Here is a 13,347-nt window from a genome sequence, read left to right as displayed (position 1 = left end):
GTACCTGTTTTTTACACTGATCACTGGGGGGAAGTGGGATTTTCTCACAGGGTTCAGCTGATTTGGACACCTTCCATGTTTCTGGATTTGAGAGGAATAACACGTCATGCTAATCATACAGGTGATCTATTTGTAAAGTTTACATATGAAAATGGCTTTTGTCTTTATCTAACTTTTGGATAAAAGTGTTTGCTCAATGAATAAAAGCTTTAAAAAAAGATTTACTGTATTTAAAACAAGTAAAAAAAAAGATTTACCTTTTAAAATCACGTCATCAGTCGTTTTGCCATTGAAGTTTCCACAGAGTCCACATGTCCGACCTCTGTACTTCTCAGCAAGTTCAATCTGGAGAAATTATTTATGTTTATTTATCTTATTTATGGCTAAAATTTTGTTTAATATTAACTAAAATGCCCTCTTACAAATGCTGAGTTATTTCAACCCAACATTGGATCAAAAACACACGAGCCCAGCCATTGGGTTAAATTAATGTTTATTTTGACCCAACAATGGTTAAAACTAGAGGTTTTCAATCTTTATGATATCCCCCAAATATATATCCCCCAAATATAATGTAATAAACCTTCTGGGGCACCCCAGTTTTAAAACAATCCAGCATTTTGTGTTGAAACAACTTAGCACACAATAGGTTAAATAACAACCCCTCGGGCAGGACTCGTCCATTTTTGCCCCATCGGTGGGTTGAAAATAACCTTGCATTTTTTCAAGCGATAATATAACAATGTATTCCCAATATAAATGTTCTAGTATGCTAGGACAGATTTCAGATTAAGCTTTTGAAGCTAAATTTTGCATTTGTAATCATTTCACTTTCTTCAATATTTGATTTAATGCTGTCTAAAACCAATATCCTGCTTGATGTTAGCATAATTGGATTAATTACTGAGAGCAAACAAGAGGATAAAAGGGTGTGTTTATGGGTGTTATTATACCTTAGATAAAACATGCATGACATATTACTTGAACCTCAGAAAGCAAGATTTGTAATGTAACATACCACCATAGAGTGATCTTCTTCCTCCCAAATAACAGTCACTCCATATTTTGAGATCGTAACACTCGATGAGCTTCCCTCGATTTTAATTCCATTCTGACTCATGGGAATAGATACCCTGCAAAAATAATAATTTATTTATATAGAGATAAATAAAATAAATGCAACCATACATGACATTATTTCTGTGATAAATAGAAACAAATGCAGTGTAATGAATAAAAAAAACAACATGTAACATTCGAAATAATATTTATAACAAACTGTCATGTGAATTATGCACAGTATATGTTGTTTTTTGCCAAACATATTAGTATATAATTTTAAATCGTTTTTTAAAAAAAATCAGGATTAACCCTTTATATTAATTCATTAGGAAAATGTTTTTAGGTATTTTAGTATTTCAGGTGTTGTTTTATTTTTAGGCAAAACATTTTCTACAAGCTTTGTAGATAGATGCATAGATATTTGTAAAGGCTAGATGTGTTACGGCGGAGTCTTCAACGTCATCACCTGGAGGTCATCTTACATCAGACAGCTCGCTCACTCGTAGCGTTGTGTGCAGTTACTTTTAAATGCCCAAAACCTGCTAAATGTTCTATCAATTTTCAAACGGTTTGGTTTCTTACAAAAGTTATTAATTTGGCTATAATTCTGGATTCTTTAACATGATTCAAAATAATTGTTCATTAAGTATGCAGTGTCATAGGTACATCGCTGATGTTTATAACAAATCAAACCGTTTGAAAATCTGTAGAAAATTGAGCAAGTTATGGTCAATTAAAAGTACATGTATTATTAAACACATTGCCACGAGTGAGCGAACGCCCTGTGGTAGGATGGCCGCCACATGCGGATGTTCCACTCAATTGGCCAGCAGCATGGGCGAGACATATAGCCTTTATACATATCTATGGTTAGATGTATATGACTTGTATTTGCCCCATTGACAGCCATTTTTTTCTGACAGCGCACAGTTATTTACTAAACAAGCAAATTTCCTTACTTCAAATAATAGCTAAAGAGTATCATCTACTACATCATGCTAACATTACTGTATAAAATGAATGTGTACAAAGTTCGCTACATGTGTTCTTGCCTGGCTGCCAAATCTCTCTCTGCTTGCTGTCTCCACTTCTCTTTTAAAGGCGGACATTTTTGACAAGGTTTTGATTCAGAGTTGTTTTCATTTATGGGTAAACCATTAATTTAAATTAGTCTTTAATTTGTAAAAAAAGTACATTATCTTCTTTAAATTAGATGACTTTTGGTATCTGCAGCCCTATTATACTAGACCAGGGGTTTTCAAACCTGTCCTGGAGGACCACTAGTACTGCACATTTTGCATGTTTCCCTAAACTCCCTTACACACCCAGTTCAGAGCCGTTTCTCAAAACCAAGTAAGCTAAACTCGGACTTGTGTCCTTCGTAGTTCGAACTTGCAAGTTCAGACTCGGAAGAACGAACTCCTGACGCGAAATGCATTCTGGGAAACTTCGCTGTCATAAGTCCACACAAGTCTCCTCTGATGCATCCTCGATAAAATGGGCGGAACAACAACACATCTGGGGATTTTATGTGAACTTGGGCTTGATGCAAACTTTTATGTGGAACAGTACTTGGTCCGCGACTGATGACGTTTCAAAAGTCCACAAGAATACAAGTACAGACAAAAAAGCATATCGAAAGACGGCCCAGGTTTTGCAGTCTCTTCTAATGAGCTGAAGATTTAAACCAGGTGTGTCTAATGAAGGAGACATGCAAATTGTGCAGTACTAGTGGTCCTCCAGGACAGGTTTGAAAACTGATGTACTAGACTATATAGCTCTGGGTTATATGAATGTTGCACTACAATATCTTAAAGGTATAGCGGAAGATTTACGTTTTACGGGTGGATCATCAGGACTATTGGTGATCCCAGATGTCAATCATTCTGATTATATGTTGACGTATAATCATCGTACGTGCTCGCCTCTAGGTTCGCTTGCTGCACATGCGCACTTTTACGTGTATGTGTGTTGTGCTACGGTTTCAACCATTCATTGAAGCTCGCGTTCTCGCTGTGTTTTTTTTTTCAAAATGTCTGAGGGACGCAAGAGAAAAAGTGTCTACGAATTGTATGACAAGAAGAGAAAGGACTATAAAGAAAGAAACAAGACCAGAATGTTTATGGGAGACTATGTCACACGCTGGCGTGAGCTAAAAGGACAGGTTGGGCTTCCCACGCGAAGTTTCTACTGGAAAGGTACATTTTGTCATGCTATTTGGAGAAATCCATTTAAAATCACTGCTAGTAAAAGTTGATGTAAGCTATGATTAGCGATGCTAGCCCTGGCACGAGTCACGAACCGCACAGACACGGTAAACATGCCGACAGAAACTTGTAAACAGAGCGAAGAGAAGAACTGAGCTCCGGCCTCCTGCATGCTCTCTCTCTCTCTGTCTCGTGCACGCGTTTAACAGGCGTTCCCTCTTGGGAGGAGGGAAAGTGTTGCGTGTGCATTTTTTTAAAAAAATATCAAGGGGCGGTTCTTTTAAATAATTCGGGAAAATCTTCCGCTATACCTTTAAAAAACCTTTGGTAAAACTTTATTTTATGAATTGCAATGTACCTCGTAATTAAACCGAATTTACAGCGTACCTTTTTGTAACAACAGGGTACCTCTACAGTATGTACTTGTAGGTATAAGGAAACAATGTTATGTTTAGGGTAATAAGAGCGTTAAAATATGGAAAATTATACATTATTTATACTCTAAGTATTTTATTACTACAGGGTACCTATTGTAATATTATGTGGTATGTATGACTTTTTAGTCTATGGGGAAATTATGTTTTTTTTTTTTATGATTTTATTGTGAAATTGTCATATTCGCTTCTTACCTTAGTATCTTTTAATAGGAGGGAACTATTTTTTGGGCACTATGAAATATCATTGCGCCTCCTGCAGCCATGTTAAGGCAGCAAAGTCTTTGATTATTACGCCAGAATGAGAATATAGTCCTAGCCATATCTGTCTAGAAAATCGCAACTTTTAATTTTTTCGTCAGTCTTAGTAGATGGTGTAACTACAGAAGAGTCAAGTTTTAAATAGGAAAAATATCGAAACTCTTTGGTTTTTATTGAGCGTGATGATAATGATCTAATAAGATTCTATGGATTGTGCTAAGCTATGCTACAAAAGTGGTAGTGCCAGACCAGGAGATCAGCTGAATGGATTCCAAAACTGTAAAAATCAAATGTTTAACTCTAGGGGAGCTGGAAAATGAGCATATTTTCAAAAAAGTGGAGTCTCCCTTTAAGCAGTTTTCAGGTACCCTGGTAAGAATTTTTGTAATCGACATACATTGATCGACAATGTACTTTGTCTATGGCATTTGTTGGCCAGGTCACATTGATTTGCAAAGTCATTGCTCAAGGCATTAATGGTCATAGTGTAATGATTGGTTTACCGAAATATTAACAAAAATTGTCTAAACACAAAAGGCACAAAACAGTAAAGGAACATTTTTATTAACACCTTTAAAAGAAAAACTCACACTTTGTCGTCCATGAAGATGTTGCCTTGACTAAATTTGATGGACGTCCCCTCCAGCTCTAATGTGACTGAGGTGAAAGTAATCGAGCCATTCACCATCTTTCTTTGCATTTGGATGTTAAAATCTGAGACAGGTACATCACACATCACAGCCAGAATGTGGTTACATGTGTCAGCCATTTGAAAGAAATGACCATCAAAGGTCCTGAAGTGAAAATTTCCCCATGTGCTACAGATGGTGGATTGGTGATCCAGATTAGTTTCTGCCAATTCAAGAGAGAGCATTTATTAATGTTTGTTTGTAGTAGACACTTTTTGTAAACAAATATGCACAATGTAGTTTTCTAATAACTGTAAAAACTGAAACAGGCTATTTCCGTTATTTGAAAATCTATTTTCTATTTTTAATACCTGATGTTTTCACCAGATTTTGCACATTGGGAAGGACTGAAAATATAATACAAAAGAAATTGTCAATAGGGTGGCCATTCGTGCCAGTTCCGCCGGACACGTCCAGAACATGTTTTTGGGTGCGTTCTCCGGAAGTCGCGTTGCTTGACCGGATACGTCATCGAGGTTCTCACATTTCAGTTAAAATACATTAGAAAATTAAGATTTATTTCTTTTAAGACATACAATCATTGTAGTTTCATTATTCCTTGAAATGTAACCGTTGGTTTTCTGAAATTAAACCCGAAATATTAAACCTTGATGACATATGCGGTCGACCAACACGACTTCCGTAGAACGAACCTGAAATTCCATACATTGCGCTTTACACGCGTCACCGTTTTTTTATGAGGGCCGCATTGTTTACGCGGAGACGCGAGTACTCGCGCACATGGTCGCCATATGGGATGTGTTTTCATACGTTCATACGTGCTTACAGAAACGCGTTATAAACAGAAGCTAGACGATCAATCTGAAAACAGCTTTTTATAAAACGAATCACTGCAGATGTTTATCTGAGATGTTCTGAATTTCGTTTATGTACATGATAGTTTATCTGAATGTAGTGCTATCAGTGATATTTACCCATCAGTTATGTATGTAAGCTTATTTCTGTGGACAATTTATGCTAACAGCTGTTTATAACTCTCTTACAGGTCTGCATCCCTCTCCTCAGTACAAAACTATGAAGTGAAAAAACATATTCACACTCTTTGGACATAAAGTTATATGGTAACATGAGCCACATGAGCAGCTGTGTTGTGTATCAGTTAATACAAGTTATTTTTTTGAATAGGGTTTGTTTCCAAATAAACTGAAAATGTCCTACTGATTTCATTTCTATTTCGATTATATTGTTAACTTCTTAATAAACCTCAAACAAACATGTATACATTTGTCCGAACATTCTTTACTGTAGTTTCCTCTCACATTCCTGCATAAAGGCTCATTATGCAGGTCATTATGCGAGTCTTTTGTTGCTCAGCTGTCAATCAATCCTTCTCGCGTACGGCCCCTCTAAACAAAAAGTGTCTTACAATTTCTAAACCAATATATTGTTTTATGTGAATGAGTAAGCAAAATGTTTTTCCACATCATTTTAAAGAAAAAACTATAGACTACTAGATTATGTTTAGAAAAGTTTTGTTAAAACATGTTTATTATGGGTTTTGTGGACTTATATCAGTGACTTAAAAATTTTGCTTTTTCAAAAACTACGCATAAACATTTTTCTCAAAAATACAAACATGTACATCTAGCTCATATAATAGTGTAGCCCAGTTTGTGGTGAACACAGTGTTATGAGACACTTGCCATTATTATGTTTTAAAGCAACTGAAAAAAGACCAAAGCTGAATCCCAAACCGCCTACTTCCATACTATATAGTATGCAAAGTAGCGCTTTTTACATACTTTATAGTATGGAAGTAGGCGGTTTGGGATTCAGCCTATATGCAAGAGCATGTCAGAACCTCTGCCAGTCTCCTAAAATGGTCGGACCCCAGAGGGTTAAACATCAAGCAAGTCCTGTATTTTATTTTCAAATTCCTGCATGTTTTCAACCGAAACCAAAATGTGGATGGAGACGCATATTTGTAGTATTAGATTAATCATTTAGGACGGTGCACCTCTCAGAAAACATACAATAAAGATAATTTTAGATGTTTAAATACTATAGTATTGGGATCGCTAAACAAGGTATTAATGTAGGCTACTTATTTTTTATGAAAACCTCATTTAGAAGGCATGGGTCACATACGGAACTGTGCTGACAGACCCAATACACGTTTAAAGGTGATGTACAGTTTTGTCCGCGCTTTCAAGTTTGTTATTTTCACACTACAATACAGTGATGCATAGCACATAGGCACAAGCTGTATGGGGCTTTGAAAATGAGAAGTTTGTTTTCCATGCTTATTAGTAACAAGAATCAAGTTATTTGTCTTTCCTATTATCATTTTGTATTATTGTTTTTAATAGAATTTTAAAAGATATTTAGTTATTTAAGTTATAATTATAATAAAAAGTAAGAATGCGTTTAAAATGCCATTTTTATGTAATTTGACAAACTTCTGGTTTAAGACCAACACACTTTCAGTTCGATTTGAATACAAATACAAATTATGTTTTGATTGTTTCAAATACAGATACTGACTCCGCTGCACACTAGGCCTGGCAAACTCGACTCTTTTTAAGGATCCGGGTTATTGTGAGTCACTCACTAAAGTGATCCGGGTTGTGTGAGTCACTTGAATCACTTGAGTCAGTATTGCTAAATCGCCAAGGAAACTCAGTACAGACCCACTTGTAACCGGCTGATCCACGCGACTCGAGATTCTCAGAGCCGGAAACATTGCAGACTAGCAGACCATGGGACTCGCTCTACAGATCCACTAACCGGCTGATTCGCGTGGATCAGGCGGAGCCTGTTAGTGGATCTATAGAGCGACTGAAGTCTCCTCAAAAGCAAATCCACAACAAAAGCCTTTCACTTCTGAGATAACATGCTTGTAGGTTTTAGGTTTGGTGTGTATGGTCGACCATTTAAAAAAATAGGCCTAATAATAATAGCATAATAATATAGAAAAAAACCTGTGTCCTGCTTATGCAGCCCCCAGAGGCGGAGAGACAGTTCGCGCTGAACAGCCAGTTACGGATCAGCCGGTTACGAGTTGAAAGATTCTCGAGTCAGAGCAGATTTGCAGATCTCTCGAGTTTGCAATGTTTCCGGCTCTGAGTGAGAATCTCGGGTCAGTTCGCGGCTCCGGCTCTGAGTGAGAATCTCGGGGCAATTCGCGGCTCACGCGGATCCGCGGGTCTCTCAAGTTTGCAATGTTTCCCGCTCTGAGTGAGAATCTCGGGTCAGTTCTCGCACAGATCAGCCGGTTACGAGTGGATCTGTAGTGCGAGCGAAGTCTCATCAATAATGTTGAAAGAGGTTTGTGTGTGTGGTGCTGTTTATGGTTTTACATTGAATTGTAGAAGGACTCAACTGATCCAGGTAAATGACACTAGAGACTCGCGACTCATGAGTTAATTTAAAGATCCGGGTTAAAGATCCGAGTGAGTCGCGACTCAAACAGGTCTACTGCACACCCCTAATAGTTACCCGTTGTTGCCAAAAAAACATCCAATTCTTCTGACCCTGTGTGCCCAACATTTTTCAAATATCCTTGACACAGAGATAAATTTACAGTATTTTTTAGAACAGTTGAGCTATTTATTAATTTAGTTGAAATCCGTTATTGTAGTCTACTCACCTGCATATGCAGACTGCAGGCCGAGTAGCACTATAGCCCATTCCAGCATCTTCATCTGGAACATCTTCACTGACCCCATAGAGATCCGTTCTGCTCCAGCTCACCTGTTTCCAGTGACTTTTACTTTGTGATCAGAGGGTGGTACTTAAATTTTGCCTAGGGTCAAGTAGATCTTGGGAACACAATAAATATTTACTCTTTGTTGGTGTTTGAGATTAAACAATCTATTTAAACTATGAGTAACACATTCTGTCAAACAATACATTTGTTATTTGTTTAAACAAGGATGTGACTCTTAATCAACAAGACATAATTTTTTCACAGGCCACCCAAATATAGCATCCTAAACATGCTGTTGCTATTTCTTAGCAAGCATGATCAGTCTTGTTTTTTATCGACAGAAAATCATACTTAAAATGCCAACAAATCATATTCAATGAGATGTAAGTTACAGAAGATTAGAATTGTTTTTTGATGAAACCTGTGGCAAAGTGGACACATCTGGCAAGATCGTATTTGGAGATTGAACTGATCCATAATCCAAACAAATACTATAAAGCAACAGCACAAAATTATATTAAATATAATGTTAGCAGAATCAGTTTGTAACACCTGCCATCCATTCATACAACACTCAGGGCGCCATCAGCCGCGTATTGACTATGCTCTTTCTCTCTCTACTTCCGGCAGTGGCTCAGTTGTTCATGTAGGTTGTCTACAAATCGGAAGGTTGGTGGTTCAATATCCTGTTTAACCTGACCAAGTGTTGGGGTGTCCATGAGCAAGACACCTAACCCCAGCTGCTCCCGACGAGCTGGATGGCGCCTTGCATGGCTGACACAGTTGTCGGTGTATGAATGAGTGAGTGAATGAGTGAATGTGAGGCAAAAATTGTAAAGCGCTTTGGATGGCCATAGGTCTGTTAAAAGCTCTATATATTGAGACCAACATTGCCAGCTCACCACTGTCTCCAAGCGTTTTCTTATTCCCTTCATTGTTTGCCACATGCATGATTTACAGCCTGTTTCTGACCTTGTATTCTTAAATTGTGTTTTGGACTTGTTTCCTATACGCATTTCCTGTTTGTTTACCGAACCACTGCCTGTATCTTGCACCACGATTCACTGCCTTGCCCTTGTCTGTACTGTTGTTGTCTTATAAATCTCTGCATATGGATTCTACTACTTCTCCAAGTCAGTCTCCATTACAGAATACTACGCCTGACCAGAATCCAGTGGCGGTGTCACCACTACAGGCCAAAGATATGAATCTGAGGAAAATGTTAACTGTCAAGGGCAAATTTTACCATCATCAGTGATTGTGGCACTGATCCGGTGGGACGGCATGGAAGAGATTAAAAGAGAACAACAAAATGAACCAGCACCACCAGAATGCTCCCCAACACGTCAATATGTTCCTGAAGCCCTTCGCCAACGCATCATGCAGTGGATACACACACCCCTGAGTTCTGGACACCCTGGTACTCAGAGAACTCAGAGGATCTGGTGCGTAACTCATTTTGGTGGCCAAGTTTTTCTAATGACATTTCTAAAAAAAACACAAAACTTCCAGCTGGTCTCCTGGAACCTCTACCCATCCCTCAGCGACCCTGGTTCCACATCTGGTGGTGGATTTTGTCACGGATCTTCCCAGTTCTGAGGGGTATACTACGATTCTTGTAATTTGTGACCGATTTTCTAAAGCATGTCAGTTTGTACCATTAAAGGGACTACCACAGCTTTGGAGAATGCACAAGCATTGTTTCATCATGTATTTCGAACTTATGGTATATCAGAAGATATAGTCTCAGACAGAGGTCCACAATTCACGCCTCGAGTATGGCGAGCTTTTTGCAAACAGTTGGACATAAATGTAAGCTTAACATCAGGCTATCACCCCCAAGCTAAAGGTCAAGTGGAGAGAGTTAACCAGGAATTAGGACGCTACCTGAGATCATACTGTAGCCAGGAACAAGAACGTTGGGTTGAATTTCTTCCTTGGGCAGAATATGCCAGAAACTCATTAACTCACTCATCTACAGGTCTCATCCCCTTCAAGTGTGTTCTAGAATACCAACCTCCCATGTTCCCTTGGTCCGGTGAACCATCTGAAGTTCCTGTAGTGGACGATTGGGTCAGAAGAAGTAAGAGGGTGTGGGATAGCGCCCATGTGAGGTTACAGAGAGCAATCAGAGCCCAGAAGATTAAAGCCGATCGCAGGAGGGTCCCCACCCCAACTATCAACTGGGAAAAAAGTATGGGTATCCCCCAGAGATCTATGGTTGCGGCTACCCAGTAGAAAACTCAGTCCACGTTATGTAGGCCCCTTTCGTATATTGCAACAAATAAATCCAGTAACATACAGGTTGGAGTTGCCTGCTCATTATCACATTTCTCCTTCCTTTCATACATCACTGTTTAAACCTGCTCACCCCGCTCCTGGTTCTACCACTGAGAAGAGGGACCCCCCACCACTGGATGTTGATGGAGCTCCAGCTTACTTGGTAAAGGATATCATGGATTCCAGAAGGAATTCTTTTTCTGAGGTTTAATTACATAGAATTTATGATAAATTAATGTATTTTATAAAATGCCATAAAACTGATGCCCCCTCTGGCACCATCTCATGGCCCCCAGTTTGAGAACCACTGGGTTAAATTACAACCTCATTGGTTGGGTTTGTTCCTTTTTCATGGGTTGAAAATAACCCAGCATTTTAGAGTGTAAGTGCTGTTTTATGTTTTTCAGCAAAAAAGGTTTCATGTTGATTTGTTGGAGATTTCGCTAGTACAAAGAGACGGAGATCAGTCTCTTCATACTTGCTCATCCTATTTTGAGGATTATAAACATCACACATTTAAGTGATCTGTATCAAACATTATTAAAGAAACTAGCTGAGTTTAGTTAACAGATTCTGGGGGTTTATTAAATGTGTAGATGTACAAGTGGATGTTAAAAATACAATTAATAACAGCAACTTAGTTTTTAAAGGTATAGAATGTAATGCAATTGGTTTCTTCAGTTGAGTAAACTTAACATGATGGGTTATGCAGTGTTTGATATCCCTGAGTTCATTGTAGTTGTAGATCTTTCTTGATAAGACAGCAAACATCTGTGGCAAGCTTTTGATTGTTTAAACATGTTCCATCCAGTTTTCTGTGTACATGAAATAAGCATCCTAAAATATGATATTTGATGTGTCATTTCCTGTTTAATATTGTAAAGTAAACTGATACGTATGAAATGTGCGTTTATAAAAAATGTTCTTTAAACAACAGACTACACCTTTTGGACAGGTACGCCTTAATATAATGGTACACCTTAATATTACTATGGTAATTTAAACAATATTAGATTTAATTAGTGGGTGTGCAAACTGAACAAACATAAATTAATGACTAGATATAAATTATATTTTATGCTAACAAACATTTAAATAATATGCACTTAAATTAGGGTAACGTTTGACTCTTTGATATTAACATTTATTCATTTTGCCTGTTTTTATTTAATCAAGCTTACAGGGCATTCATGGGTACATTTTATTGCTTTGTGTGTTCCTTGGCAATAGTGCATACCAGTTCAGTGACAAGACGATCAGAAATTTGTCTTCATAAAATATATAAAACATTCATCATATGTCCTAAAAAAGAGTTATGATGGCCTTGATCCAAACCAGAAAACAATACTCTGTCAAAACAGACTGATTTTTATTCTTGAATTTGCAGTAAATAATTTCACAAATAGGTTGTATATGTTATAAACTTCTAAGTTTGCTTCTCTTAATACTGTTTTACTGTAGGCAAGTTCTATATCCAGGATTCCCTAATATGCTGTTGTTACTGTAATGGCATCTGATGCAAGTGACATTTTCCAGATTTTTTTGGGGGAGAAAGTTTTATAATTGTACCTGCTAACACAACTAACAATTACTAAGATACAAATCATACAAACCTGATTTTTTTTACATTCTCAGTGTTTGGTACTGAGATAAATTGGACGTGTAATAATTAAAAAAATGATAGTAAATGATGGCTCAACCTGTAAGTAGGCTACTCTTCAGAGTAAAGTGGTGTTTATTTACATGTACACCAAAGTAATCCAGCAGTGAGTATATATATATATATATATATATATATATATATATATATATATATATATATATATATATATATATATACATACATACAGTGAACAAAAGAAATAACCCAAAGTACCAAAACAACGATGAAACAAAAAAAGAAACAAATGTAAAAACGCAAATCACTGTACAAATATATTTACACTCACTCTCAGTATCCACAATATACAGGTAGGTTTTTGCTCAAGGCACCAGGTTTTTGCTCGCTCAACTTGGTAAACAAGCCCTAAACTGGAGGCTGGCTTATAAAGGCCAGGCTCTGCCCCTTTCATTATTGCCCAGGTAGGTATTACATTTCCTTAATCATCCCCTTTATGATCATTTAATAATAACATAATATCAACAGAATAATAACATATTAAAAACAAATAACAAAATAATTTAAAAATTATTGTTATCTTTTACAGATCTCATTTTATGGGTTCCCCTACACAAAAAAACCACAAATGGTTTCAACGGGTTCTGGTTCATTGCGCCGGCACGGCGCTGACCGATGACGTCATAAGTAGGGTTGCCACCCATGTCTGATAAAAAACCTGGACATGAGGCCTATGCAATTATTGGCAACACTTTACGATTCTCTTTTTTTTCAATTCTTATTTGTTAACATTAGTTAATGTATTAACTAACATGAACTAACCGTCAGCAGTACATTTGTTACTGTATTTGTTAATCTTTGATAACGTTAGTAAATAAAAATACAGCTGTTCATGGTTTATTCATGTTAGTTCACAGTGCATTAACTAATGTTAACAAGATTTAAATAAATGTATTATTAACATTAACAAAGATAAAAAATTGCTTTATGCTATAAGTGCAGTTTATTATTAGTTCATGTGTTAACTAATGAACCTTATTGTAAAGTGTTACCCAATTATTTGTTCATTATGTTAAAATATGTAAATCAGGTTTACAATTTATTAAAGTTGCTTATACTATTTATG

At 37.0% G+C, this 13,347-nt stretch overlaps 1 protein-coding gene across 2 annotated transcripts in view; it reads right to left on the bottom strand.

The window, feature by feature from the left end:
* Positions 1-8,401, bottom strand: part of LOC129434075 (uncharacterized) — a 48,183-nt gene extending 39,782 nt beyond the window's left edge. The window contains exons 1-5 of one of the 2 annotated variants that reach the window (XM_055192921.2): positions 8,264-8,401; positions 4,555-4,816; positions 1,019-1,133; positions 258-345; positions 5-87 (exon numbers count right to left, since the gene is read on the bottom strand). In XM_055192921.2, coding sequence (XP_055048896.2) covers positions 5-87; positions 258-345; positions 1,019-1,133; positions 4,555-4,816; positions 8,264-8,342 — 627 coding nt within the window. In that variant the 5' untranslated portion in view covers positions 8,343-8,401. The remainder of the gene's footprint in view (positions 1-4; positions 88-257; positions 346-1,018; positions 1,134-4,554; positions 4,817-8,263) is intronic. The other variant, XM_055192922.2, reaches the window with a different exon arrangement.
* Between the last annotated feature and the right edge of the window lie 4,946 nt (positions 8,402-13,347).

The sequence above is a fragment of the Misgurnus anguillicaudatus genome, chromosome 6 (genome assembly GCF_027580225.2).
Source record: "Misgurnus anguillicaudatus chromosome 6, ASM2758022v2, whole genome shotgun sequence".
Taxonomy (NCBI): Eukaryota; Metazoa; Chordata; class Actinopteri; order Cypriniformes; family Cobitidae; genus Misgurnus; species Misgurnus anguillicaudatus.
The sequence above is the reverse complement of the archived record's forward strand: the minus strand, read 5'-3'. Positions and strand labels throughout refer to the sequence as shown.